At 40.9% G+C, this 25948-nt stretch overlaps 8 protein-coding genes across 8 annotated transcripts; 5 read left to right on the forward strand and 3 right to left on the reverse strand.

Annotated features, from left to right (window-relative positions):
• Positions 1-610: 610 nt before the first annotated feature.
• On the reverse strand, positions 611-996 carry EAE98_003289 (uncharacterized protein; the record flags this gene model as incomplete). The annotated part of the gene is made up of 3 exons (XM_038950909.1): positions 611-620; positions 670-793; positions 861-996. The coding sequence occupies 3 exons, from the start codon at positions 994-996 to the stop codon at positions 611-613; spliced, it is 270 nt and encodes an 89-aa protein (XP_038812373.1).
• A 1324-nt stretch (positions 997-2320) lies between these two features.
• EAE98_003290 (uncharacterized protein) lies at positions 2321-2551 on the forward strand (the record flags this gene model as incomplete). Its single annotated transcript, XM_038950910.1, has 1 exon — positions 2321-2551. The coding sequence occupies one exon, from the start codon at positions 2321-2323 to the stop codon at positions 2549-2551; it is 231 nt and encodes a 76-aa protein (XP_038812374.1).
• A 494-nt stretch (positions 2552-3045) lies between these two features.
• On the forward strand, positions 3046-4285 carry EAE98_003291 (uncharacterized protein). The gene is made up of 3 exons (XM_038950911.1): positions 3046-3598; positions 3659-3861; positions 3956-4285. Exons 1-3 carry the CDS (start codon positions 3469-3471, stop codon positions 4130-4132), a joined length of 510 nt encoding a protein of 169 aa, XP_038812375.1. The 5' UTR covers positions 3046-3468; the 3' UTR covers positions 4133-4285.
• Positions 4286-4870: 585 nt separating this feature from the next.
• On the reverse strand, positions 4871-6087 carry EAE98_003292 (uncharacterized protein). Its single transcript, XM_038950912.1, has 3 exons — positions 5798-6087; positions 5528-5667; positions 4871-5160 (listed from the first exon to the last, which is right to left on the reverse strand). The coding sequence occupies exons 1-3, from the start codon at positions 5881-5883 to the stop codon at positions 5108-5110; spliced, it is 279 nt and encodes a 92-aa protein (XP_038812376.1). The 5' UTR covers positions 5884-6087; the 3' UTR covers positions 4871-5107.
• A 437-nt stretch (positions 6088-6524) lies between these two features.
• EAE98_003293 (uncharacterized protein) lies at positions 6525-7579 on the forward strand (the record flags this gene model as incomplete). The annotated part of the gene is made up of 4 exons (XM_038950913.1): positions 6525-6817; positions 7042-7057; positions 7207-7343; positions 7420-7579. 4 exons carry the CDS (start codon positions 6525-6527, stop codon positions 7577-7579), a joined length of 606 nt encoding a protein of 201 aa, XP_038812377.1.
• A 1150-nt stretch (positions 7580-8729) lies between these two features.
• Positions 8730-12193, reverse strand: EAE98_003294 (uncharacterized protein; the record flags this gene model as incomplete). Its single annotated transcript, XM_038950914.1, has 3 exons — positions 8730-8869; positions 8969-11560; positions 11614-12193. 3 exons carry the CDS (start codon positions 12191-12193, stop codon positions 8730-8732), a joined length of 3312 nt encoding a protein of 1103 aa, XP_038812378.1.
• A 2730-nt stretch (positions 12194-14923) lies between these two features.
• Positions 14924-16200, forward strand: EAE98_003295 (uncharacterized protein). The gene is made up of 3 exons (XM_038950915.1): positions 14924-15256; positions 15370-15554; positions 15736-16200. Exons 1-3 carry the CDS (start codon positions 15207-15209, stop codon positions 15876-15878), a joined length of 378 nt encoding a protein of 125 aa, XP_038812379.1. The 5' UTR covers positions 14924-15206; the 3' UTR covers positions 15879-16200.
• A 7858-nt stretch (positions 16201-24058) lies between these two features.
• Positions 24059-25672, forward strand: EAE98_003296 (uncharacterized protein; the record flags this gene model as incomplete). The annotated part of the gene is made up of 1 exon (XM_038950916.1): positions 24059-25672. The coding sequence occupies one exon, from the start codon at positions 24059-24061 to the stop codon at positions 25670-25672; it is 1614 nt and encodes a 537-aa protein (XP_038812380.1).
• Between the last annotated feature and the right edge of the window lie 276 nt (positions 25673-25948).

The following is a 25948-nucleotide window of genomic DNA, read 5'->3' on the forward strand; positions in this document are numbered from 1 at the left end:
GTGCCTCGAGTGCACATTCAATTCGATAAGCGCAACATTGAACCCTGAGCAATTGCCACCTACTTGCACATACCTACTGACCCATGTTTGTCTAGTTTACAATTGTGGCTATGGAACTTTTATGAAATCAATTTTGAGAACTTCTTACGAATTCTCTCAAAAATTGAACTACATCTTCCTTCAGATCACGTGCACGGTATGTTGATATTATCTGAAATTGTCTGCCACAACCGCCGACCGTTACGTCTATCACTACTAGTATTTCTGCTGGTGTTTCCACTCAGGTCCAATCAGCACTGGTGAAAGTCCAACTCCTCTTTCCAAATTCCACGCTTCCAAGTTATCAAAATCTACGCAAACACGCTCCGTTTGTCTTTGTGCGTGGCTTTTGCGTGCCATTACGCTCCCATTGGAAACTATAAAGAACAGTGCTTCCAGAGCAAATAATGGATTGCCTGATTGCATCGATGCAATGATCTGTAAAATATTAGCTCAATATGCTATCAAATCAATCAGGTTTGTAACTTGCCAAGATGCATGACTTCACGTTCTTTTTCGGCAGGGGTTGATTCAATTGTGGGATAGTAGTGTTCTTTGTAGAGATATAGTTTCAGGCGACGCTAAATCGCAATTAGCAAAGCTTTGCTGGTCATTCTCGTACTCTTTTACCAGACAGCGCAACTCATGATGAACACGAGCGATCCCATGTATCCGTCTTCATCTACCTCCACTGAGTGCTCCGGGTCTTCCTTCGCTATCACTGTCTCCTCATGTGAAATTTGAATGAGGCTTACTAGAATCGCAGATGAAAAGAGTTAGTTCCGTAATGTCTTGATATAACGATATTGCAGTACACTTACGCGGAACCAAATCTAGCCATGCCTTCAAGATGCATCCGATGGTGGTCCAACGAAGTCGTTGGTTCCAGCTAGTGCACCCTCCTTGACTGTGTGTCGAATTGCGTCGGTTGCCAGTGCTGTTGTTTAAATGAAACATCAGTCTCAGAATTCCTCTCCATCTTCGCCCATGGAAGACAGTATGGAATAGCAGGTACACGATAGCCAGAGGAGGCAGCACCTTGGCACCATGTCAACATCAAGAACGGAGCTGAAGCAATGAAATATGCGAAGAGGAAGACAACGACACAGATGAACCATGTGTTTCTTTGTTAACAAAGATAACCAGAACTGCATTGTTTTTGACAATGGTGGTCTTCGAGCCGATCAGGGGCGGGCCTTTCAGATTCGACATTGGATTCAGACCACTCTTTTCCAAGAAACCTGGAGGTATCCATCGTATGTTAAAGGTAAAGATTTGAAACATCTAGTTGGAACTCAGTAAAGAAGCAATTTTCTGGGACTGCTTGCGGATGCTAAAAGATTGAGCTTGGTTCTGAGGAGCAATGGCGAGAAGTTTGGCAGAAGTCATCTGTGGGTAAGAAGCCAGTGGGGGATGCTGTTGGGCGGTCTTGATCGCTCTTCGATCAGCAGCTGGGAAACTGCTCTAATATGCATAGCAAACAGGGCTAAAGAATGTGCCAAAGATTTGTATGACCAAATGTTTGTTTCTTCGAATCGACGACCAAATCGTGCTGCGTCTCCGGATGCACCGCTCAATTGCATGTTTCTATATTATGCAAGGTAAAGGTTCCCTCCTTCCATTTCAATAACGAGGAGTACTCAGAATCAGTTAGTTGTGTCTTTCCTGAATGTGTGATGGAAAATCTTTGTCAGAATAATGCAACGCGATCTAAATTAAGCCCGGTGATGTAACTCGGAGAACTAACCAGATGATTAAGGGCGAGGAAAATATTATTGAGAGCATCTCCTCCTTGACTTCTTTCTCTTTGTTGTTAGCTCGGGTATGACTATCTTGGGTAATAACACGATGTTGTCTATTGGAGATCTTCGATCCGCGTGATGTGTAAGTGAGTACGACTACAGTCAAACTCTTAACAGCCATCGCACTCTGGGATTCCGATCAGTACGCAGATCTTCTCTTTCAATACATTCCCAACGCACATTAACACACAATTTCTAGTGAACACGGGCCACTGAAGAAGTGAGATTAATCTGTGGCCAGTAAGATGAGAAATGCAAAATTAAGAGTATCTTCTCATCTTTATCTCATTTTCTAATTGATGAATATATAAAGGCTTCCAGATCACCCCAAAGTTTAGAGTCATCAATGAATGCATTTACATCGAGCTTCTTTACATCCTCGGGAAGATCTAGAAACAACCCCACGCTTAATCAAACACATTCACTCATTCAACTCAAGGCAACACACCTTCTTCACACTACACGAACATCGTATCAAAATGCAGTTCCAGCTCACCACCATCTTCTCCGTCCTCGCTCTCATGAGCGGCAGCGTTAAAGTACCTGCTGCTCCAACCCCAGTTAGTGCCTTTGTCTTCATTAATGAGTCGCGTGAAGCTCGTTTACTAACATTGTTTTTCGCTTCAGTCAACCCCAGCACAACAAGTTGTCTTGGAGCAATCTCGGTAGATGGAGCAGCTGTGGAAGGTGTTGAATGCTTGAAGGTTTAGAAATAAATAATATTTCTTTGTATCAATATATTACTAAATATTAAATGTGCTTTTAACTTAGATAGTGTGACACTTTTCCTTAGAAGAACTGCGAAAGCAGGGTACAATTTATCCTTAGAATCTACAGCTACAGAATAGGGAGCGAAGCGTTCGTAGAGCGCTTATTTGTACTAGGTAGCTATGACACGTGAGCGATCGCATTGCGATTGACATCAAGTACCTAGGCCTTTGTAGATTATACAAACAGTCTAATATAATTTGCGAATATATTGTATCTTTGAATTCCAACTATATTATATGAACAATATATCAGAAATTCAATAACTATCATCTACATTCTGAAATCTTAGATGTTATTCGAATATATTCAATTAACACTCTTTCGAGGACTAAATAGCTTGAAATCTAGAACCTCGTGATTATGCAAGCAGTCTGACGTAATTTGTAAACACATCATATCTTTGAAATCAACCATGTTCTAGCTCAGGGTCACTACCGGTCGACCCAGCGAGCCCAGCAATAAGGTCGACAAGGGACGATATCGAGTTCCCAATAAATATGAGAAATCGAAAGTATGAATGGATACCTTTTCTGCAGCAACCAGCCAATCACAAAGAGGAATCAAGCTTGTAGTGGGGTGAGATGGGATATTCTAGAAGGAAGCTAGTGGTGGGGTGGAGCGATGAATCAATTGATGTGTCTCCGACTACGGGTGCGATATCAGATTACAGGTACCTACCTGGATAGGTAGGGGGTTGCGGGAGAAGTATTTATATATTGAAGAGAGACAATCTTGTTGCGACCTTCCTCTTTCTATTCTCATCTTCTACAATATCATCTTACCTTTGCATTCAAGCAATCATATACTCAAACACACACACAACCCCTCAATATACAACAAATACACATATCTCAACATGTCTGAAGCAACCTTGAAGCTCGGTGACTCCCTCCCAGAGGGCGTCAAGTTTGGCTGGATCCCACCTACCCCCGAAAACGCAGATATCAAAGCATGCGGAATGCCAATTATCTACAGTGCATCCAAGGGTACGCACATGGATGAATTTCTCCCACGCCTTGCCATTCATCCTCGCTAACCATGCATAGAATGGGCCAATAAGAAAGTCGTCATCTTCTCCCTCCCCGGTGCATTCACCCCTACCTGCAGCGCATCGCATTTACCAGGCTACATTGCCAATCTCCCTGCTCTCCGCGAGAAGGGCGTCGATGTCGTTGCGACCATTGCTTACAATGATCCTTTCGTTATGAGCGCATGGGGAAAGGCAAATGGAATTCACAATGAGGATATTGTATGTTAACTCCCACCTTTCTTCTCATAACCTCCCTATCTCCCTCCTTCCTATCTTGGTCCTTCAAGAACCTTGCTAATCTTTCTCCCTCCAGCTCTTCCTCTCCGACAACCAATGTGCGTTCTCCAAGCTCCTCGGCTGGACCGATGGCGAACGTACCGGTCGCTACGCTCTCATCATCGACAACGGAAAGATTGTATATGCAGAGAAGGAGCCCGGAAAGGGCGAGGTCACTGTTTCCGGAGCCGAGGCTGTTTTGAGCAAGTTGTAGATGTTTGAAGGGACGGAGGAATTAATAAAATACTAATACACATACACACATATGATTGAGAGCGAGATTTGAGCATGAGTTATAGATTAGATGGTTAGACTGGCTATATAGAAATGGATAGAGAAGAATACCATATAGATCTCTACTCTGAAGTATATGAGTGTTGCTTAGTGATTATTCTAATGATGCTTTCCTATCTCTCAATCCAATCACATGCGTTCGTAAGTTGGACTGATACTAATACCTCGAAGTTACCGAACGGTTAAGTTCAACAGTTTCTAGCCTCCGAATATAAAGCACAAGCCATCGCTGACTACCCTTTCGAGCAGTCTCCGATACTGAGCCCCCAGCATGCGATATCGGTATTTACATGCATGCATGCTGTATTGAGCAGAATATATGAATATCAGATTGAAAGTTTCTCATCTATGTGTCATATGAAGTGGATTTTCGGAACGGAAAGGGGATTTAAGAATGACGCGTCGGCCTAGAGTCTCAAGTGAATACCTACCTCTACGTGTAATCCCTTGGTATGGGATGTGATATGTGAGATGCTGCAAAAGAACAGTGGAGATGCACAATGGCTTGGTATTCCGAGCGGTAGGAAATACATGAAGGAGATCTTGCAAAACAGGAGAATGAGTTGTTTTTTAAGACTCATTTTGGGGAAGGTGCAGATTTGGATAGAATAGGGATATACTTATATCACACTCGTTCAATCCCATTCCATGTACTACGAATAGCAACTCCTCACATGCCATAAATATTGCTTTCTTCTCAAGACATCTCAAAATCATGAGTTCATAACGTGATGCTTATTTTCGCACCTCCTTTCGAAGCTTTATCTTCATCTTCTCTTCATGGGATATGTACAACGACCCCTTGCCTTCACTTTCTATAGCGATTTGAAGACTTCCATTTTATGACTCTGATTTTGACAGATCTGTACCCGTAACTTCATTCGTAACCTCTTGTCTATTGCTGGACTAATCCTGTAACCTTGTCCTCGATTTCTTTATCCGATAGTCCTGCATGGGGTTGTATTAGCATTTGTCTTATGTTCAAGCATTGTAATCTCTCTATTCCACATTCTCTCTCGTTTCTTCCGATTCTCAGCTCCTGGGCTCCCATCTGCATCTCCGACTCATTGCCATCCCTCTTCGTTTCGCTCCGCCCCGCCCGCTGCAATTCCCCTCATACCCATCTTCGAATCTCTCCCCTCCTTCTCTCATGCTCACTTCAGTCAAATCACCCTATCGTCCTACCTCCTATCTAGCCCTTTCCAATGTTTCCCCCAAACCGAAAATTCCTCCAAAGCCCATGCCCATGCCCATACCCATAAACGATAAACCATACACTATAAACCACATGACACAAAAACCGAAAACAACCTACCAGCCAAATCCTCACAGACCTCTCTTCCAAACTCATATCTTGCGTAAACCTTTGGTTGTGCACCAGCCGCCTCTCTCAACATTATTGGTGTATTTGGGTTGTGCTTTTTCATCGTTGGGTATGTTCTTGCGAGGAATGATCTAGAGCGGGGGTTATCAGATCTAGCTTTACTGCAGGAAACCTAGCAGACAGTCTGGGGGAACCGGTGGGAAAGAAAATCTGCGCGGTGAAGATACGGGCAGAGTATAAGTATATGACAGGAAACCATACCTAGTAGCATTACTATGAGCGCCGGTCTGACAAAATAAAAATCTGACTTCCTTCAAGGTCTGCGAGAATGCATATTTGGCCGACATATTGGTAGATATCTTTTCTTTGCTTTCTGAACAATTTCTTGTCTATAATCTCTTTTCTTTGTCCGCGCAATACAGTTTCGAATTGTGGAAAGTCAATGGTTCGTCGCAATTACAGGCTCAAGGTGAAGCTATCCGGATATTGATATTGCGCTATAAGTCCACAACGGTTACCGTAAATATGTACTTCTTACCATGATTTTCCATTGGATTCAGCCACAACCCTTTATGAGCAGACATAATTTCACTAGCCACCCGTGCCACCCTCCGGACGGACTCCGACATCAAGGCACAACAGAAAGTGTTCAACAAAGTTTGACGAGCCAGAGAGCTGGATATTCGGATTTGGTTGATTTAATAAGTGAAGATTGTATTTAAATCAAATTAAAAGAAGTAATTGTAAGTGATTAATCTCTGGCATTTATTTTATTTTCTATTCCAATTTTAGTATATTCGAACAAGAAGGGGGAAGAGTGAAGCTTGCTTTGAGAATACATAGAACGGACAAATGATATATGAATACTAAACTCCGGCATAGCAACAGTTATTTCCATCCGTCTACGATACTTCAAGAACATAATACCCCAATCCATTCCATCAACACTCTCACACCTTACCACCTCACCACCTCACACATAACCATCATGTCCCCTTCAACCCTCACCCGCGCTCTGCGCTTCAACCCAATCTCTATCAACAAATTCGTTTCCTCGACTTCCTCCTCCAGCAGCGCCGCATCTCGTTTCTTCACCTCCAACTCCTCGTCTGCGCGCCAATACTCCACATTCAGAAATGCATTTGCACGAACTCGTTTTGCGGGAAAGCAAACAAAGAGATTTCAAAGTACAGAGGCCGCTGCTGCCACTGCAACTGCGCAAGTTAGTTGGTTCAAGAGAATGTGGGATAGTCCGATTGGTTTGAAGACTGTGCATTTCTGGTAGGTTTGGGTTGTTTTTCTTTGCTTTATGAATTGGAATGTATTTGAGCTGGTCGGTGGGAAATGGTACGTGGGGAAGGGTATGCCAGGAGGAGGAGAGAGCATATGTTTCATGGGGGGATTTCTCGTAGATGGGAGACGACAGCATTTGGAAATACTGGGAATTGCATATTGCACAGCACATTGCCAAAGATACGAACAAAAGCTAACAATGTTTGATATAGGGCTCCTGTCATGAAGGTATACAAATTCCTTATCACTCCTCAATTAAATATCTATCAAATATGAGCTACTTCCAAGCTCCCAAAGACTCTCCCCGCACATAACCCACTTCCTAGCCCCAAGTCACCCTTTCAAAGCGGTTGATCAATAACTAATGTCTCAATCAGTGGGCACTCGTCTTAGCCGGTATCTCTGATCTTGCTCGTCCCGCCGAGAAGCTCTCTCTCACCCAGAATGCTGCCCTCACTGCCACTGGTATCATCTGGACTCGATGGTGTTTAATCATCAAGCCAAGAAACATTCTGTATGTTCACTTTTTCCAGTCCTCCTTCAAATGCAATATCATTGCATTATTGCACACAGAACTAACAAACCCAAAGTCTCGCAACCGTCAACTTCTTCCTCGGCATGGTCGGTGTCGTCCAAGTCACCCGTATCCTCCTCCATCAACGCAGCGAAAAGAACAAATCCCTCGCCGACAAAGCAGCAGAGGTCGGGCACGAAGTTAAGGGAAAGGTCGAGGATGTTGTTAAATCATAAATATATATCCCACATGAAAAACATGATATGGGAGAATAGCTCTTTCCCCATGGATAGCCAAAGGAACTCCTCATAGAAAACCGCAAACAAGAACATACTCAAGTCCCAAAAAGAGAAAACTTGCGAACTTTCTTTCTCTTCTACTTTTCGTTCGTTCTGGCGAATAGGTAGATAAAGAAAACTTGAATTGAACAAAACGTAGTACAGAGAATTTCCTTGGCGCGAGGCTTCTTTTCTATTTGGCCCTTTTTTTCTTCTTCTTGCAATGCGATGCCATACAATGCGAAATCTACATTCTGAGGTATATGAAAGGGGGTAAAGTAAATTTCGATGAATTAGTTAATAATTCATTATAGATAGCTTTAGCGTGGATGAGTGTGAAGGATGGAAGGGGAGAGGTGGAATTGTACACTACTATACCTAAGTTTCACCAATTCGAAAATTGTTTCTTTCTTTCCTTGTCACTTTGTGGTTGTGTTCTTGATACTTTGTGCTATGTGGAACTGGTATGATAGGGAGGGGGGTGTGGTTTGGCGAGAAAAGTCGCGTGTCTAATTCACCTAATCTCAGCTCCATATCACCTTTCGTCTAGCGAAGGATTTATGACAAGGCTTCTGCAATGATTTTGTGATTTTGTGATTATGTAATTTTTATTTGATTTATTCGATTTCTTATCATGGTACTGTACATTTGTACACACATTTGACCTCCACTCCAATCTTTTTTCCTCTTCTCCCTCCCCCACTGCACCAAATACCCAGTACACTTCCTTCACCCGCTCCTCCACTACACGTCCATATCCCATACAAAGCCAGCAAAATACACATACACATCCACCCAGCTACTACTCTAGTCAGATTCATGCATCATATCGCCCTAATCCATCGACCCATTCCATTCCAAATATATCCAACGCCCAAAAATTCCCATCTTTCTAATCATCTCTAGATCCATCCAAATATGCTCCGAACGCCATGCCAAAATCCTGATATCAATAATCCACTCTTTCGTTTCCTCATCCATGTTGTCATCCTCATCCATTCTCATGTTTCATTCTCTCTTCTGAGAATCAGCCAGTTCTGTCATCCTCCCCATATTTACAATGCACACTTCCATCCTCCAACCAAATAGAAAGAGAAAATATTTCCGTCTACATAACAGAACATTCCTCGTTATTTTTCTGATTAGCCCCTTTAGATCTCGAGATCCTTTCTCTACCCTTGTTACTCTGCTTTCCACCATTTCGTTTAAGCTCCTCGAGCTTTTCACGAGCCTTAGGGAAATTTTGCGCTACATCATTTATCAGCCATAAACTCTCAAGAATTATCCTAGAGAAAGGAAAAGAAGGACAAGGAGCTGTGATGAAACAGAAAAGATAAGAAAACCTACCGGCAGCTCTCCAATACCACCTCTTAGCATCTTCCAAACTCTTTGGCGTACCAATACCCTCCTCACAATAATAACCCATAGCATATTCAGCCTTAGCTAATTTTGCCATTGCTGCCTTTCTCGCCCACAGATAGGCCTCTGTATCACTTTGTTGCAAAATGTTTTCGTGGCCTGTCAAGTACCAACCACTAAGTGCCAATTCACTTTGATGTTCCTCCTGGACCGCAGCTTTAGAATACCATAAAATAGACTGCCTAGCATCAATTGGGCAATTGAATTGACCATACTCGAAAGCTTGGCCCAGGCGGAATTGTGAGAATTTATAACCGAGATTAGCCGCTTGTTGGAAAAGCTGGAAGGCATATGCTTCATCGCGAACGAGAGATGTATTTTGACCTTGTGGTGCTTCGTATAGGAGGCCTAATTCGTGTAAAGCGTGGGGATTTTCAGGATCTGCGCGTTCAGCAGCTCGTTTAAGCCAAACAACAGCTTCGCCAGGGTTGATTGGTTGACCCAGAAGTCCTTTTAGTTGAATCATACCCATTTTATACATGGCAGGTGTGTCTCCAAGAGTGGCAGCGCGTCTGTACCATTGAATAGCTTTGAGGGGATCTTTACGAGTACCACCTCCCTCCTCATTGCCAAGTTCACAACAAACTGCAGTTCTGTATGCAGCTTGTGGATGATTGAGCTTTGCAGCAGATTGGTAGAGGGTAAATGCTTCCTTCTCGTTTACTTCGAGCCCCAACGCACCACGACCGTAACAATCTGCAAAATAGAACATTGCATCTGGATGTTGAGCTTCTCTCAATTTCTTAAGGACTTTGGTAGCTTCAAATACATACTTTTCTCTTGCTTTGTTGCGTGCTCGTTGATCAGCAAGAGGCGCAACTAAAACATCTGAAGCTTCGACCAATTTCTTCACGAAAAGTAGAGGAGTCTCGTGATCATTTGGATTACCATTCTTATACTTCAGTCTCAGACGATCTAGCTCGGCCTGAGTTACTGGTTGTGCGGGAGCTTTTGTTGGAGTAGGGCCTGCAGGGGAGGAACCATTGGATACCGGTATCGGAGTATTTGATTGAGGTGGAGGATTAAAGCCCCCATAATTGCGCATGGGTGGCGGTTTAATATTTTGTTGTTGTTGAGCGAAAGAATTAGGTATTAGACCAGCTCGGACAGGAGGAGCATGAGGAGGTAAACCACCTTCTGGGATGCCTTGCTTTTGTAGACTATTTTGACGACCACCCTGAAAGCCTCCATTCTGTGGACCAGGGTAACCGCCATTCTGGGGCGAAGGGCCATTCGGATACCCTCCAAATTCAGATTGTGGCATTCCACGACCAGCTCCGGGGGCTGCAGACATACTTCTTGGCGGTGGTTGAAACTTTGGTGCTTGAGGAGGATATGGGTCATACACTTGATCTTGTGGCACGCCTTGATACTGGTTATATTGGGTATCTTGTTGTCCCCAGCCATCTTGATAACCTTGCTGTGGCATGCTAGGAATTGGTGGCGCATCCCCTGCCATTTCAAAAATTGCCGTTTGAGCTTGAGCTTGAGCTCTGAAATCCGGTTGAGATTTTACAGGTTTGACTTGACGTAGGTTGCCATTCCTTTCCATTGGATCAAATCCAGGCCCAAGTCCACCTGTTCCAGGTTGAATATGGGCTTCAATCGAGGTACCTCTTCTATGTAGAATTCTCTGTGGGGCCGCATCAAAATCTGGCATTTCCGCAGTATGATTATGTATAGGAGGTGGAGGTGGAGCTTCATAATATGCATCATAAAACTGACCAAGACTTTCATCCGGATTGTGGTCAACATAAGGATTACCTTGATAACTATCCTGCTGGTATTGCTGTTGAGGTGGAGGTGGAGGTGGTTGAACAGATTGTTGGCTTGGGTATGTCCTTTGTGGTGGTGGCCTTGATCCGGTAGCTGTAGCAGGTCTAACAGGCATACTACGTCCAATAGGCCCATTATATGGTGCACTCATCCCTGGAGCTTCAATTGAAGAAGTCGGAGGACCATTTCCCATGGGTCCAGGATCATCTGGCAAAGTCATGCTTCGTTGTGGAGGACCAAAATTTTCTCGATCATCTCGAACTGGTGACATGGGATTTCCATATTGATCATAACCACGATCTCCATAACCATTCTGTCTAGGTGCACCGCCATATCCTTGTCCTGGAGATGGACCGCCTCTCTCTGGGAAATCTTGTCTGGGTGGACCTTGAGTCATACTCCTTGGTGGTAGACCTCTTCGTTGATCTGGTGTCCCTTGAGGTGGATATCCTCCTCTTGGTGCACTCCCTTGACTGTCCATTGAAGGTCGGCCATAATCATCAGTAGACATACCCCTCTTCGGTCCAAAGTTATCATGACTTCCTCTACTTCCAGCAGTTCCGGGCCTTTTTGGTGGGGGACTCGAAATATCTATTGCACCCAATCCTTTGGTAATTTCCTGTTCTGTGGACATTGCTGTTTTCTTCTTTGCTCCTGGAAATGAAGGAAAAGGACTATCAAAAGATGATGCTCCAGCTTCTGGAGATCTAGGAGGTGTCACTAAAGGTTTCCGAGGTCGTTGTTCTAAAAATTAAGTCAACATAAACATTCACTTCATACGACTTCATTCCACTCACGTCCTGGTGCAGGTCTCATACGGTCATCCATTGGTCTACCATTTCCATTCACAGGACCGTTATTTGGAGGATACCCACCTCCCTGTGGTCCTCCATGCCCAACACGATTTGGAGGAGGTCTTTGCATTGGTCCACCTCTACCATTGGGAGCAGGTCCACCTCCTCTGGGTGGCATCCCACCTCTGCCATTCGCAAATTGTTCTTGTTGTGGAGGATAATTTTGATTTGGTGGATAACCTCTACCTTCTCCATTAGAGTTTGGCGGATACCCCCTTCCGCGTCCCTGCGCATTTGGAGCATAACCACCTCTCCCCCCTCCATTCACATTTCCATAACCACCCCCAATCATATTTCCTCTGCCTCCGCCATTCATATCCTGATACCCAGCATTGTAATCTTGTCCATATCCATTATCGTAATTCTCATATCCATAACCCCCTTGACCATAGTCATCATATTGTTGTTGTGGATATTGTTGTGCGGGAGCCTGTTGATATCCTTGTGCTGGACCTGGTCTTTGGGCAGCTCGTCCATTATATGGCCTCTGTGACTGTTGCTGGTATCCCTGATCATATGACATGATTTCCTCTTCTTGTCTCTCCTTCTTATTCGATCCAACCTCGATTGCCCTTGCCCTTGTGTTCTTTGGCGCAAAATCTTAAGCAGCTGTCATAACACTACAACGATCAATCCATGGAAACCAATCCCTTGAAAAATCTATATTTTCTTAACCAGAAATTTAAATAAGCTTGAAAACGCGGTCTGCAACCAAAAAATTGAGACTGTCGCTGTTGGAAAGGGTTGATCAATCAATGTTTCGGGAATTGGTTCACTTCGTTCCAGGTAGGAAATGTTGTTATAACTCCACAACGCAACTCAAGTTTGAGGATTGTCTCGGTATTTGTTCGCAGGAAAAGCAGTACTTGTGAATGTAAAGGGTGATAGAAGAGAAGACTTGAGTGAGGGTCTCTGTCGATTATGATCTTTCTGAGTTGAAAAATACAAAAAGAATGCGCAATGTTATTAGTTAGTTGTGAATTTTGAAGAGGGTTTTCAATGTTCAAGACGGCTGGTCGGCTTGGGTGGTTGTCTCAGAGAATGCGGAGTGGGGGCGAGGCAGGGCAGGGTAGGAGGGCAGGGGCGCTAACAAGGTGGATGGGGATGGGATCAATCAATACGCAGTACAGAGTATACGAGATGAGATGTGTGTGATGTTTGGATATGGGACGTTATCTCGGTCAGATATTTCGATTTGCTGGCGACAATTCTGATTCTTCTCTTGTTTGTCGTCTGTTGCTGCGCCGGTCTGTCGCGAAATGGAACCACAATAAGACGACTTGAGAAGCTTAAGAAGCTTCTTGAATGTTGTTGGTTGTGGTTGGTTCTTGTTGAAATGTATGGAGTCTATTTTCAGTCACTAACTTTGAAGATTCCGATATTCCGACTTCTTGGACTCTTGGCTGCTGGCTATCAAAGTTATGTCGTTGTGTTGTCGGTGCAGGAGAGGAAAGTTACTCGGTTCCTCTGTTGTTGACAATGTTATGTTCATGCGATAGTCAAGTTCGTCTCAGGTGCAAAGAGGGAAAGGTCGTATTTCGGATAGCCCCTTGGTAATATATCTGATGGTAGGTATCATCAGTCACCTAGTCGCATACACCGCACATCACATAGCATTATTGAATGGGATATTTAATCTAATCATCGTTCTATTATTCATATGCATGCAACTTCAACCCTTTGAACAATTTCTCGCGCGTTACACATATGACAAGGGGGTTTAACTTTCCCATCATCACTCACCAGCCGCCATAACTGGAGTCAGGTCCGAGTGAAGAATGATTGGTTGTCGCATTATAACCAGCATGTTGATGGTTACTCCACGAGATTCATAAGATCCACTGTATCAGAGAAGATATGAGAAACATGGCGTTCAGAGACCAAGTTTACATAAGATGCCAAAGATCTTGGATCTTGTGATGTTATTGAGTTCAGCTGAGATCAAGGGGCTTGTGTCTTTGAATCTTCGTCATCAATCATCAATTCAAGCTGGATGAATGAAATTGATGAAGAGGATGAGGATGAGGATGAGGATGAGGAGGTTGATGTGCTTGAACTAATCTGGGCTTTGAATAGAGAGTCATTCTGTAACGGCATTACGACGTAAGAGTTGAGGCCCCGGCTTATTGCACACTAGCCGAAAACATACCAAAAACCTTCATTTCTTCAACTTTTGAACTATATATTATTTCAATAAATATAGAAATTAAATTATCGAAATTGATATATATTATAATTAATTATTAAAATTATTCAAAAAAATGAATGGATTATTTTTAGTATTTTTTTTGATATAGTTGTAGGTTTTTAAAATTAGAATTTCCAAAAAATCCAAAAAAATCGATTTTTTTGTATGGGAAAAACATTACATGTAATAAATTTCGAAAAATTTCAACTTTGAAAACCTATAACTATATCAAAAAAAATGCTAAAAATAATTCATTCATTTTTTAAAATTTCAAATATAATAATTTCTTATATAAGAGATTTTCAAATCAACTCTTTAATTATTAAATAAATTATAAAAGAAATAAGTTTATATGAAAAAACGACTTTTTTACAGAGATTTTGTTACGAAAAAGGGTAGTGTGCGATAAGCCGGGGCCTCAACTCTTACATAATTAGATGTCTTGGCCATCCGAAGTTGATGAATGCAGAGAGATAGATATCAATGCGTGGAATGTATCAGGTATTTATGGCATTTCCGAGGTAGATACTTGTGTACGTACTATCTTGACTGCCGGCAGTTGCTGTATGAAAATCATGAAATATAACAAGTAGGTCTGGATGTGTATCTATTCCTGATCATTCTACCCGGTATTGATTACTGGGAAGAGTATTGAGTGAGAGAGCATCATCAGCACCACCTAAAATCTCATTCAGTAAGCACCCTCAATGCAATGTTCTCTTCAATATAGCCTCATATCCAGAAATGGTTCAGCCATGTTCAAGTTCATGCTCATGTTGATGCTCATGCTCATGCTCTTCTCATTTCCATCCCATCCCAGTTCCCCCATAACCCAATCACATCAACTAAAAACTGATGAAATCACTCTTCTCCAATTTGTCTCTCCCTACGCCACCACAGCCACAATCTCTCTTAAAAAGCACAGCCACAACAAGCTCTGATCCCGGGGCCCAGCCTCTACGTAACCGAAAAAAGCGGCGGAAATTGACCACTATTCAAATGAATTTCAACAACTAAAATCTCTTCTCGATATAATACTAAATAATAAGAACACTTGATAACAATACAAGAAATACTCAAATTTTCATTCGATTTTTTCAAATTTCAATATTTGATTTGAAATGAATTTATAATCTATTAAAAAAGATCTTTGAAAGGGTACTCAATTTGCGCCGCTTTTTTCGGTTACGTAGAGCCAGCTTTGAACCGAAAATCATCATGTCATTGATCAAATTATCAACTTCTAACTACATCACCGAAAACAAATCAGATATTACAATCGCCGACCTAATTTTTTGATTTTTATACCTAAGATACAAAAATATATTGAATTAACAAAAAAGCAATTATGCCACCAAAACCCACCAACTGGCGCATGTATGGCAAGATGGCTGTTGCGTATGTTTCCCTTCCTATCCCTTACTCTTTCTCACTCTCGATTTCTTCCCACATCTTTCCCATTGTCCCCCTTTCCAAAAACAAGAACAAAGTGCTAAACCCTCTGTTATTAGCGGCTTAACGTGTTGTGTCGGCGGTCCAGCTCTGATCTACTACGTTTCTCCAACAGAAGAAGAACTCTTCCTGAAATACAATCCAGAATTACAGAAGCGCAGCTTGGAGAATCGAGTAGGGAAACAAGAGGATTTCGATAACTTCGTGGCAAGATTGAAGGAGTATAGTAAGACTGATAGACCAAGTAAGTTTATTTCTTGGGTTATTTGTTTTAAGAAGGGAAAGCTGGGGAAAGATGGGACTAGGGATGAAGAGGATTTCCAGAAAGATCAAAGAAAAATTCTACAAGGAGAGACACATGAGGGCTTTTACGAATTGCAATTACACTTGACAATCAAAAGAAATATACTAATCTCCATCCACAGTTTGGGTCGAAGCCGAAGAAGCCGCACGCAGAAAGCGTAGTGGAAAGATAGAAGAACAAGCCAAATTGATGCAAGAGATGCAAGAGAGGAAAGAAGAAATTAAGAAGAGTGGAACAAAATTGATGCCCGGTGGAAGTCTTTAATTGCAATTAAAATGGCAAAGGAATGAAATTTGTACAACTATGGATGGCGTTTGGTTGCATATTGTCTTTGACGATGGAAGGTCCAAGTTTGGCGCAGAAATGGGGAATGAAAATCTCAATGGGTGGGTTTTGAAGCTGCACAGCTGTATAGCTGCTATGTATGGTATGATATGATACGATATTGATATTACGTTTACTTGGAAGGTCGAGGTCTTCAAATACATCTTGATCTAAGACATCTCAATGCTGTGTATTTTCGGCTCCTAAGGATTCTTGAATTTCAAGCATTAGATATAATAATTATATGAAGTATTGGGAGAAATCGAGAAACCTTTACGTGCTGCATTTCCATCATTGCTACCAATAGATCTCCAAAATGATAATGAATATCACACATCATATAGCTCAATTCCTCCTCCCTCTCGTCTGATACTGATTAGCAAATCTCTCCAATTCCCATATTCCTCCCCTCTACACAAGGTCAAAATTCGATACACTTGGTGAATCTCATAGATGTCGCATGTAATATCGACAAATAAACCCTCATCTCATCACTCGAATTTATTTACATAATCGTATAGCATAGCATACTAGTAAAATACCTTTAATAGTTGCAGAAGAGAAGATGGAATATTCACATCACAACAATATACCGTACTTACCGTACTCATTATCGATATATTCAAACCCAGCAAACAGAGACATACTCTCACTCTGGACGGAAAAACGGACACACCAAAGCCGCCAAAATCAAGACTTTCTTCAAAACACTATTAATTCAAAACTCAATAATAATTTGAAATAATATAGTAAACTAGATATAATAAAATTATATTATAGAATATCAACTTATAAATAATCTGCTTCAAACAAAAATTAAAAATATCGATTATTGATTTAAATAGATAATTTTGGAAATAATACTGTTTTTTCGGTGTGTCGTTTATTTCGTCCAGAGTGAGATACTGTACCCTCACCGGTAACCAAACCAAACTACCCCGCCCCACCCGATGCAACACAACCCCTCTCTGGAAAATTCTTTCACCCCACTATAAAACTTCTTTATATACACTAAGCTCGATGGTTTCTTCAACAAACACTACTCATCCATTAGATGAATCAGGCCTGCTGGCCCAATGGCAAGGCGCTTGACTACGAATCAAGAGATTGCAGGTTCGATCCCTGCGTAGGTCAATTTTTTTGCTGTTTTTTTGGTTGCTGTGTGTGATTTGTGGATTTTGTTTTATTTTGTTTTGTTTTGGGGGAGATGGGAGATGGGAATGAGAGATGAGAGATGGATAGGAGTGGGAGTGGTGATTGTTTGGAGGGTTTGGAAGGAGGGGAGTGAGAGGATTGGGGATTGGTGGGGTAGATAGTATATGAAAGGAAGGAGAGGGGGAGGAGTTGATTAGCGATTGAGAAATTGATTGATTGAATGATTAATAGAGGGATATGTCGTAGGGGTGGTGTAATTTTTAAATGTACTACGTTTAATATATATCGATAGCTAAAATCGAGTAAATTGAATTATAGATTCCATAGTATTATTCTATCTCTTATAAATTGTATTATATAGAAGTTCTAGAGTTTGATATGAGAATAAGAATGAGAATATTTATATATATAGTAAGAGTATAATATTTATCGAATAGTTATCTACTTACTATAGATATATATAGAAAGAAGATAATAGATCTTAATTAGAGTATAGGAAGCTGCTCTTTCTTAAGAGATGAGATACTAGTATATATCTTAATCTGAATTAATTTCCCGCGAAGATTCAAGACTTAGAGTAGGTAAGAAATATCTAGTAATTAATTTACTTACTAACTTAGAGATGAGAATAGATAAGGAGAGTAAGAGGAAAGCCTTCCTATATTTATCTGAGATCAATTCTGGAATTTAGATTCAGAGGAGTATATATATATATTCATTTAGATTTTACATCTACTCTTGATTTTTCGCTTAGATTCCTCCTTTTCGTCTTTTAAGTCTCTTATGATTTTTCTTCTCTTTAATTATTATTTCGTATTTTATATCTTCCCTTCTGTTTACTTTTTTGTTTTATTATTCTTATTTCTGCTTTTCCGATCCTTAATAATTCTACTTATATCCTCGCTTCTTTTTGTTTTTTCTTTGCTCCCTTTTCTCTTTCTCAAACGATACATTTTCTCTTGGTTGTATGATATTCTTTTGTGCTTCTTCTAAAATCTCCCTCACTCACTCATCACCTCTCTCTCCAATTATTTTCACCTCCATCTGAATGTTAAATACTAACACATCCTCTACATCCCATTTCGTCATTCTCATTCTCATCACCTCTCTCTCCAATTATTTTCAACTTCAACTGAATGTTAAATACTAACACATCCTCTACATCCCATTTCGTCATTCTCATTCTTATCATCACTATCTTTGAGAATCCGCAAGATAGAACAAATTCTTTAGTTTTATTCTATCATATAATTATAATCTCTATCAATTCCTCTTCCTCTTCCATCCAATACTTCATTCTATAACCCATTAAATTAGACACACAATGTGAATCATGAAATAACCTCCTGAGCATCTAGTCTACTCGAGGAGATGCTGAACACATACAACATCAACATACTCTTTAGTTAGTATGATATTCATCCTCATATAAAGAGGAAAGACTCATGGCGTATCTGAGATATTAAAACTGCCATCCGGAATTCTCTCCTTACAATTAAAATGAAGTATTAAGTAAACCGTCGACAGAGAATCCTGTAAGAAATCCACAAACACACACATATATATATATATAAATCCGCTCATCCCTTAGAGATCATACCAAGAAACACCCAAATATCTCTTCTTTCCTCATATCCTCTCCAATATGAAAGATACCGACTCCCAACTCTTAACCCTCCAATTGACCTCCATTCCCTATCCCCTCCTATCTGCCCATTTATAATTTCCCTCCTTTCCCCTATCCCCTCTCTCAATCCACCCTCCCACAAACTCAACATCCTCCCCAAAAATAAAACTCAACTTATCACATACATCCAAACAACCATATCACCCCACAACAAACTCTCCCCAACCCCATCCATCTAGCTCTCCCTATCTATCCCCCCTATTCAACTCAAAAAATACATCCCAATCTCAAGAATGACGAGTCGATCTGTGAGAGACATTCTAGATCAAACTAGAAGATTCAAGATATCCATTCTTGATTCATTTTTTCCGATTTCGGATGTGCGTATGGATTTTGGAGGGATGTGCAAACTTCGTTGTATGCATAATTAATGCATTGTTAAAAAAATCTACCTGCCTACCTACCTACCTATCTAGGTAATGAGTGAAAATATACATATCCACTCTGATCAACCCAAATAGTAGATACGTCATTACCTACACCCCCTAAACATCATCCAAGCATCGCACATCAAGAGATATTAATCTCCACTCCTTTCCTCTCACCTCACCTCACCTCGCCCCATCTCATCTCACCTCATTACATATCATCTATACACACATACAGTACATCACCGTAAACCCATACCAAACATCTTTACCTACCCACCCAACAGCAAGACCAAGTTCAAGACCGAGAAAACCAATCATTTTACTCACTCCATGGATCTCTCATTCGCTGTTCTTCGATGTAAATTTGTAACCCCCCCCCCCCCCCCCCAAAGCACAGCAGCCACACAGACAAATTCGTCAACAACTCGTAGACACAGAACAGAGTCTCAGACCCACCAATTTTCTCCCAAGTCACCCCGATCTGAAACCTTCATCCCCTCTTCACTCATCGCAATCCCCCAAAAGCGAGCATTCACGCAGCTCTCACGTCATACCTTCTTTCCCAATCTCCCATTTCCAATTTCCGTCCCCCTCTCCCGAAACCAAAAAACTACATCCTCTTACCATCATAATACCAATCCCCAATTCATCCTCACGCGAACCAACCCCCGCATTCTCACATCTAACATCTAATATCCCACATCCTACATTCTCACATCTAACATCTAATATCCCACATCCTACATTCCACATCCAAACCCTCAAACATCATCATCATCATCATCATCATCATCAACAAGACCGAAACCCCAACCACAAAATAAAAATCCATTTGTTGCACATCTCACCCCTCGCACCAAGCCCAAACAAGTAATTTACGAAACCCGTCCCGTCTCCGCATCCCGACTTTCAAGTTTCCAAGCACTCGGATGTTCACGCATATCCCGCAGCCAAGTCCGGATATCTGACAATTGTTGGGATGCATGGTCCCCGAGATGGTGCCCGCTGACCGGGTAGCGGGCTGTGGGCTGTGGATTGGTGTTTACTTGCCGGTTGGGTTGTGTAGTGAGTTTGATCGGGTTAATGGAGTGGAGAATGGTTGGATGGTTAGAAACCGGAATAAGTTGTTATTGGTGGGCTAAGAATGGATTAGTGAAGTCAACATCGCCGATTTGGTTTGGATGTTAGGGTTGATAGTTACATAGGTATTTATCTTCGAGACAGTTGAGATAAATCCTAAATGTTAATAGATCTATAAACTTCACCAGTTCTCAACTCAATATTAATCATTGATCAGGGAGAATCATCCAGATCCAATGTATACCAAGATACTGAGGATAGGTAGGTACTTTCTATTCGAAACATCAAACTTTTGATCCCGATATTTCTGTACCTATCTAGGTATCATTAAATAGAGAAGCAAGTTAATGAAAACATGAGACGGGATATTGAGAATACGATCAAGCTTCAACTTTCCCAGCCAGATTATTGCAAATGAGATATAACTCTCATATGAAGAAGTAAGTATACTTCATTCCCACACCACTACTTCTCATACCTCTAGCCTCTTGAATCTATCTATTCATCTAAAGTCCAGTTCTCAAAAAGAGAGATAGATCAATAGATGTAATGAATTCTAGGAAGAAATCAACGAGATACCCATCCTGTTATTTCCTATCCCAAACTCACTTCTTTCTACGTCCTTGATACATAGAAAGGACTTTCAGCCAATATAACATTGAGAACTTGAAATAACTTCAAATTCTTGTTACTGAGTATATTTCATTTCTCCGAACTAAACCCTCAGGATCTAAAGTTGATGAATCGAAGAGATAGAGATGTGGTTTAAATCGAGAAAATACAAAAACACGCATGAAACAATGATGAACTAAATACTCAACACTAATGTTTATGAACTGGTAGATGTATCGAAATGAAAATTATATAAAAGCCCGTATAACTCGAATATCATGCATGAAACATTATGTTTTCATGAAAAGAATGAGTTGAAGTATCTTGATGTATAGAATATTTAGCATTAGGATAGGAGTATTGACTCAGAACTTATACTTATGCGTAGTGCAACCTGAACTGATTTGGATGTATTTGAGATACTGCGTGCGTTTATTCAGTAAACTATACGATACACACTCATGTATTCATTTCCTCGTCTCTAGACAAGTTGAATCTTTGAAACTTTTTGATTCATATCGCGAAAGTAATAGGCAAATATTATCTGATCAATCTTCACCAGTTATTGGCAGCCAAATATATCCTGAATATGAGAATACGGATTCTCACCAATCCCATCATCATCCATCATACACATCAAATTCAATAAATCCTATTCATGATAATGCATACCATACATATATTCAGCATAGCATAGTATCATTCAAGAAACCAAGAATAAACCTCCTCATATTTTCTCTTTACCCCTCTGAGAAGTCTGAAAAGTCGAAACTTAAACTCAAACTTGAGCTAATGAAGGATTCAAATCGCTATTGATTCAAATACTTATCTAAATCATTTCTTATAACTAGATATGTCTTTTCTTTTCTTTTCTTTTCTTTCCTATTTCTTTAAATTGATTCGACTTCAATCAATAGAAATCCTATTCATGTGAGGTATACGTGAGAATCGTATATTGTAGAAGTAACCTTGTACGATGATATCTTTCTTTCTAGCAGGCAGGTAGGTAGGTAGGTAGATAGGCTTAGAATATAAGATCTTGTCTGAGTAGGTAGGCGGGTAGGTAGCATTGCAAGACAGAGATGTATTACAGCTTTTAAATCGGAGTTCTTCCGGATTGTCGGGGTTTCTGGTTACTTGGTTGGTTGAAAGGAGGAAGAGATGATTATCAAGTCTAGAATCGATAATTTGAATCGATCAAAGAAGTTAATCCAACTACTCTACCAGTATATTCCAACACATGAAAACGTTCATCCCAATTCATATTTCTAATGTATGCCCGCCCGTGGCCCATAAATCCAAACCCTGTTCATCGTCCCTGGAATATGCATGACGATAAGGTAGGAAAAGCCTATCCGGGTCCAACACATCATGACACGAGGCGATGTGCTGGGATGATTGGATTGATGAGTTGATGAATTGATGGAGATGGTGGTGGTAGGAAAAGATGAGATTGGATTGTGAAGATGGGTTTGGATGAATGGTTGAGTGTGAAGTATACCTAATAGATAATAACAAGTTCATTGATAGAAATGAATCATGAAGTTATCCTACCCCGAGTTTAGATCAGTTCTACGATACCATAAGTTCTAGATATGTTGTATATTGTATATCCATCACCATAATCATGATTCTTCATCCTACCTCCAGCTAGGTAAGATAAAAGATCCACATGATCTACCCGAAGATTATACGAAGTAGCCTTACGACCAATTTTCTCTCTCTCCCAGATTCCAAGGATTAAAAGATTTCAAGGTTAATGCAAGAGGGAAAAAAAGAAGTGGGACAAAATATTTGGTTCCTGCTTTGTTGGCAGTGAAGCTTGGAAGTAGAGTCTAGGTGGGTAGGTAGGTAGGTAGGTAATCAATGCATTCCAGACTTCTTGCTCTACGTATGGTCATTGCATTTTTCTACAGTGAGATTGTATATGTTGATTGATTCATTGGCATTTGGTTGTCTGATCTTGTGTTGGTGTACTAGGTATGCAATCAAGTAGTAGTTAGTCATGCAATCATAACGACTTGAGGATAATGATTCTGGAGTGAGTGGTGAGTGATGAGTGATGAGTAGTATGCATTTAATACTTCCTAAATGTATACTAATGGGTTATAAACTAATAAGTGAGGCTTGAGGCTTATCTATTATTAAGTGAGGATTTGATTTTTATATTCACCGTAATAAATTATAAATAGATGAATAGATAGAGATGAATAGAAAAATAGATAGATAAATAGATAAATAGAAAAATAAATAGATGAATAAATACATAGATAAATAAATTAATAAATATATCAATATATGTATATATGCTGACTAATCTTTGAATATATTCAAAGTACTATAAAATATCTTACCTATAACTATCTAGTATATCTACTAGATATCTACCGACATACTCACCTCCCTACCTATATACATTATGATACATACCACCTAGTTAGATCTCTAAACACCAATAACAGTCCCATCATCAATCCCGATTTATCCGTCTTTAGAACTTCTGATTCAACATAGCCAAGTCCAAGTGTTCATCGTTGTTGTCGTTTCTATTAATCGATATCGGTACATACAAATACTTGATACAAAGTGAAGCACATGGGAATTACCAACATCTCACTGACCCACCATTATTAAGGTTATAACTTTACTACCTGTATATATATTACGATATATACCGAGTACAATCAACATTTCCACTTATTATATGGAGTATTAGATCTTCCCACCCCTTCACCGTTCCTTCATACTCCATCACAATCGATAAGCGCTTTACCTTGCCTCCCTCCCTCCCTTGTCTTCCCTGTCTGCCTTCCTGGTCTGGCCTTAAACTTCAATCCCCTCCTTTCAATCCATACTCTAAATCTTAGCTCGGCTTCTTCGGAGAGTCATTGATGGATTAGGTGATGAGGAATGATTCCATGACAAAGCTATTGTTCTCTCTGACTTTCCTACTTTTCAATCATTCCAATCACGTCTATTTTAAAATCAATTGATTTCCTAATCCATCAACAAAGAAACTCAACCATCTCCAACACCCACCCACCACCCACCTACCTCGACTTTAAGTCCGATCGCAACCCATCTCGAATCGCGAATAGATCCGCTGGTCGTCTTTTGAAACCCTCAATGATTTAGTCCATCCATTCCATTTCCTCATTTCCTTGAGTTGAAGATACCCTTTTTATGTTAAAACGCCGTATACGAAGCATTACAATATGATTCCCATGCGACGAATCCTCCTGGGAATCGTCCTAGTCTGCCTGACTTGGTTCGGAGCCACCTCGTTACATCGATACCTCGATCCGAATACACACATATCGGAGGAAATGAGAGAGGATGCGCGCTGGATCGCTACATCAAAACACTTCTTGGATAGACAATCATGTAAATGGCTGGGTCTCTGTGGGCTTGCTCACTATCATTCCGATCCGGCTTGGAAACGTCGATTAAATAAAGTTACAAGAGATCAGAAAATCATGGGAGATGATGACTTGGATGCAAGTTGGGTCGAATGGGATGATGCCTACAAGAATGCCCCCAAGATGCGCCCAGACGATTGGTACGGCGATGAGCGAGTATTGAAAGAAGTTCCACAATACGTTCTTGACCACGCACCTCTCGTACATCTTTACTCGGGGGAGAGGTTCTGGCCTGCGGACATCGAGGAACATTTAAATCATGTTACTCCTTACGAAAATCATACTTCATTGCATATGAATACTTCCGAACACACATTACACAATTTACATCTACTGAACGAAGGACGCAGAGGTCGACTTTTATTTATGCAAAGTAAGGACGATGTGGAAGATAGACCCAGGTGGCTTGGGAGTGCTTACAATAAACCAATACCTTATGAAGATGAAATCAAGCACGATGAGGATTGGGAAACAGTAGAAGAGAAAGAAGAGAAGGAGTTCATTGAGACTAAAGAAGATGGTCAGGAAGCCTGGGACGATGCGAGTGATGAAGATAGAATGAGTATTGTCGCACCATTTGAGCCAACCTTTCGCGCACAACCTCAAATCACAAGACAGCGCAAGCGCAATTTGAAGAAACGTGGAGATTCTTCCGGTAAACCAGATCAATCAGGATACTCCCCAGCTCCGGCGACATTAATTATTGTGGACAAAGGACATGGTATCGTGGATGCGTTTTGGTTTTACTTTTATTCCTACAATCTTGGTACAACCGTTTTGAAGATGCGATTTGGAAATCACGTTGGTGATTGGGAACATTCTCTCATTCGCTTTTACAATGGTGTACCCAAAGCTGTTTTCTTCTCTGCCCATTTTGGTGGGTTGGGATATCATTATAAAGCAGTTGAGAAAGGTCAAGGTCCGGGAAGAGAAGGAAGACCAGTGATTTACAGTGCCGTGGGATCTCACGCAATGTATGCGACTCCCGGTACACATCCATACGTTTTGCCATTCAAACTTCTCGCCGACGTGACGGATAAAGGACCAATTTGGGATCCCGTTCTTAATTACCGAGCCTACTTCTTCAATACATCTCTTACTCATAATGTCGATGCACGATTCGCAACCTCTAATCTTCCCGCTCAAACAATGGCTGATTCATTTCAACCCGCGGCCCAAAATCCAGATGCACCCACGGGTTGGTTTTGGTTCAATGGTCATTGGGGAGATAAATTTTATGAATTGTCTGATTGGAGGCAGTGGAGATTTGTGGGTCAATATCATTATGTGAATGGACCACTTGGACCAAAATTCAAAAATTTGGGAAGGAGTAGAGTTTGTCAATCAGGGTTGAAATGTATTTTGGTTGATAGTTTGGAAAAGGGGAAACATAGAAGTTGGGTTGGGTAGAGATGTGTTGGGTAGATTTTTTAAAAGAGTTAAGATGTGATGAGATTGGATGTGATAGACTTGGATTTTGGTATCCTTTGTTTGTCCTTTGTCGTTTGTGAAATTGAGCGAGTTTTGAAGATTTAGACTGGTTGGGTATAGATGGATAAATCGATATGTTTTATTTGGGTTTCGTTTGGGATTGGGATGGATGGATGGATGGGTGGGAAGGGAGGTGTTTTTGATAATATTTTTTGGAGATGGATGGAGATGGAGGTGATGATGTTGATGATGATG

This window comes from Botrytis deweyae (genome assembly GCF_014898535.1).
Source record: "Botrytis deweyae strain B1 chromosome Unknown BDEW_006, whole genome shotgun sequence".
Lineage (NCBI taxonomy): Eukaryota > Fungi > Ascomycota > Leotiomycetes > Helotiales > Sclerotiniaceae > Botrytis > Botrytis deweyae.

What these genes read in the sequence shown, in the direction of transcription:
- EAE98_003291 (XM_038950911.1), top strand. Translation starts at nt 3,469, where the DNA reads ATGTCTGAAGCAACCTTGAAGCTCGGTGACTCCCTCCCAGAGGGCGTC. An exon ending in TATCTACAGTGCATCCAAGG is followed by an intron (nt 3,599 to 3,658) that starts GTACGCACATGG and finishes AACCATGCATAG; the next exon opens with AATGGGCCAATAAGAAAGTC. An exon ending in GAATTCACAATGAGGATATT is followed by an intron (nt 3,862 to 3,955) that starts GTATGTTAACTC and finishes TTCTCCCTCCAG; the next exon opens with CTCTTCCTCTCCGACAACCA.
- EAE98_003292 (XM_038950912.1), bottom strand. Translation starts at nt 5,883, where the DNA reads ATGTCGGCCAAATATGCATTCTCGCAGACCTTGAAGGAAGTCAGATTT. An exon ending in GCTCATAGTAATGCTACTAG is followed by an intron (nt 5,668 to 5,797) that starts GTATGGTTTCCT and finishes CCCCCGCTCTAG; the next exon opens with ATCATTCCTCGCAAGAACAT. An exon ending in GGTCTGTGAGGATTTGGCTG is followed by an intron (nt 5,161 to 5,527) that starts GTAGGTTGTTTT and finishes AACCCCATGCAG; the next exon opens with GACTATCGGATAAAGAAATC.
- EAE98_003295 (XM_038950915.1), top strand. Translation starts at nt 15,207, where the DNA reads ATGCCACCAAAACCCACCAACTGGCGCATGTATGGCAAGATGGCTGTT. An exon ending in TATGGCAAGATGGCTGTTGC is followed by an intron (nt 15,257 to 15,369) that starts GTATGTTTCCCT and finishes CTCTGTTATTAG; the next exon opens with CGGCTTAACGTGTTGTGTCG. An exon ending in TAGTAAGACTGATAGACCAA is followed by an intron (nt 15,555 to 15,735) that starts GTAAGTTTATTT and finishes CTCCATCCACAG; the next exon opens with TTTGGGTCGAAGCCGAAGAA.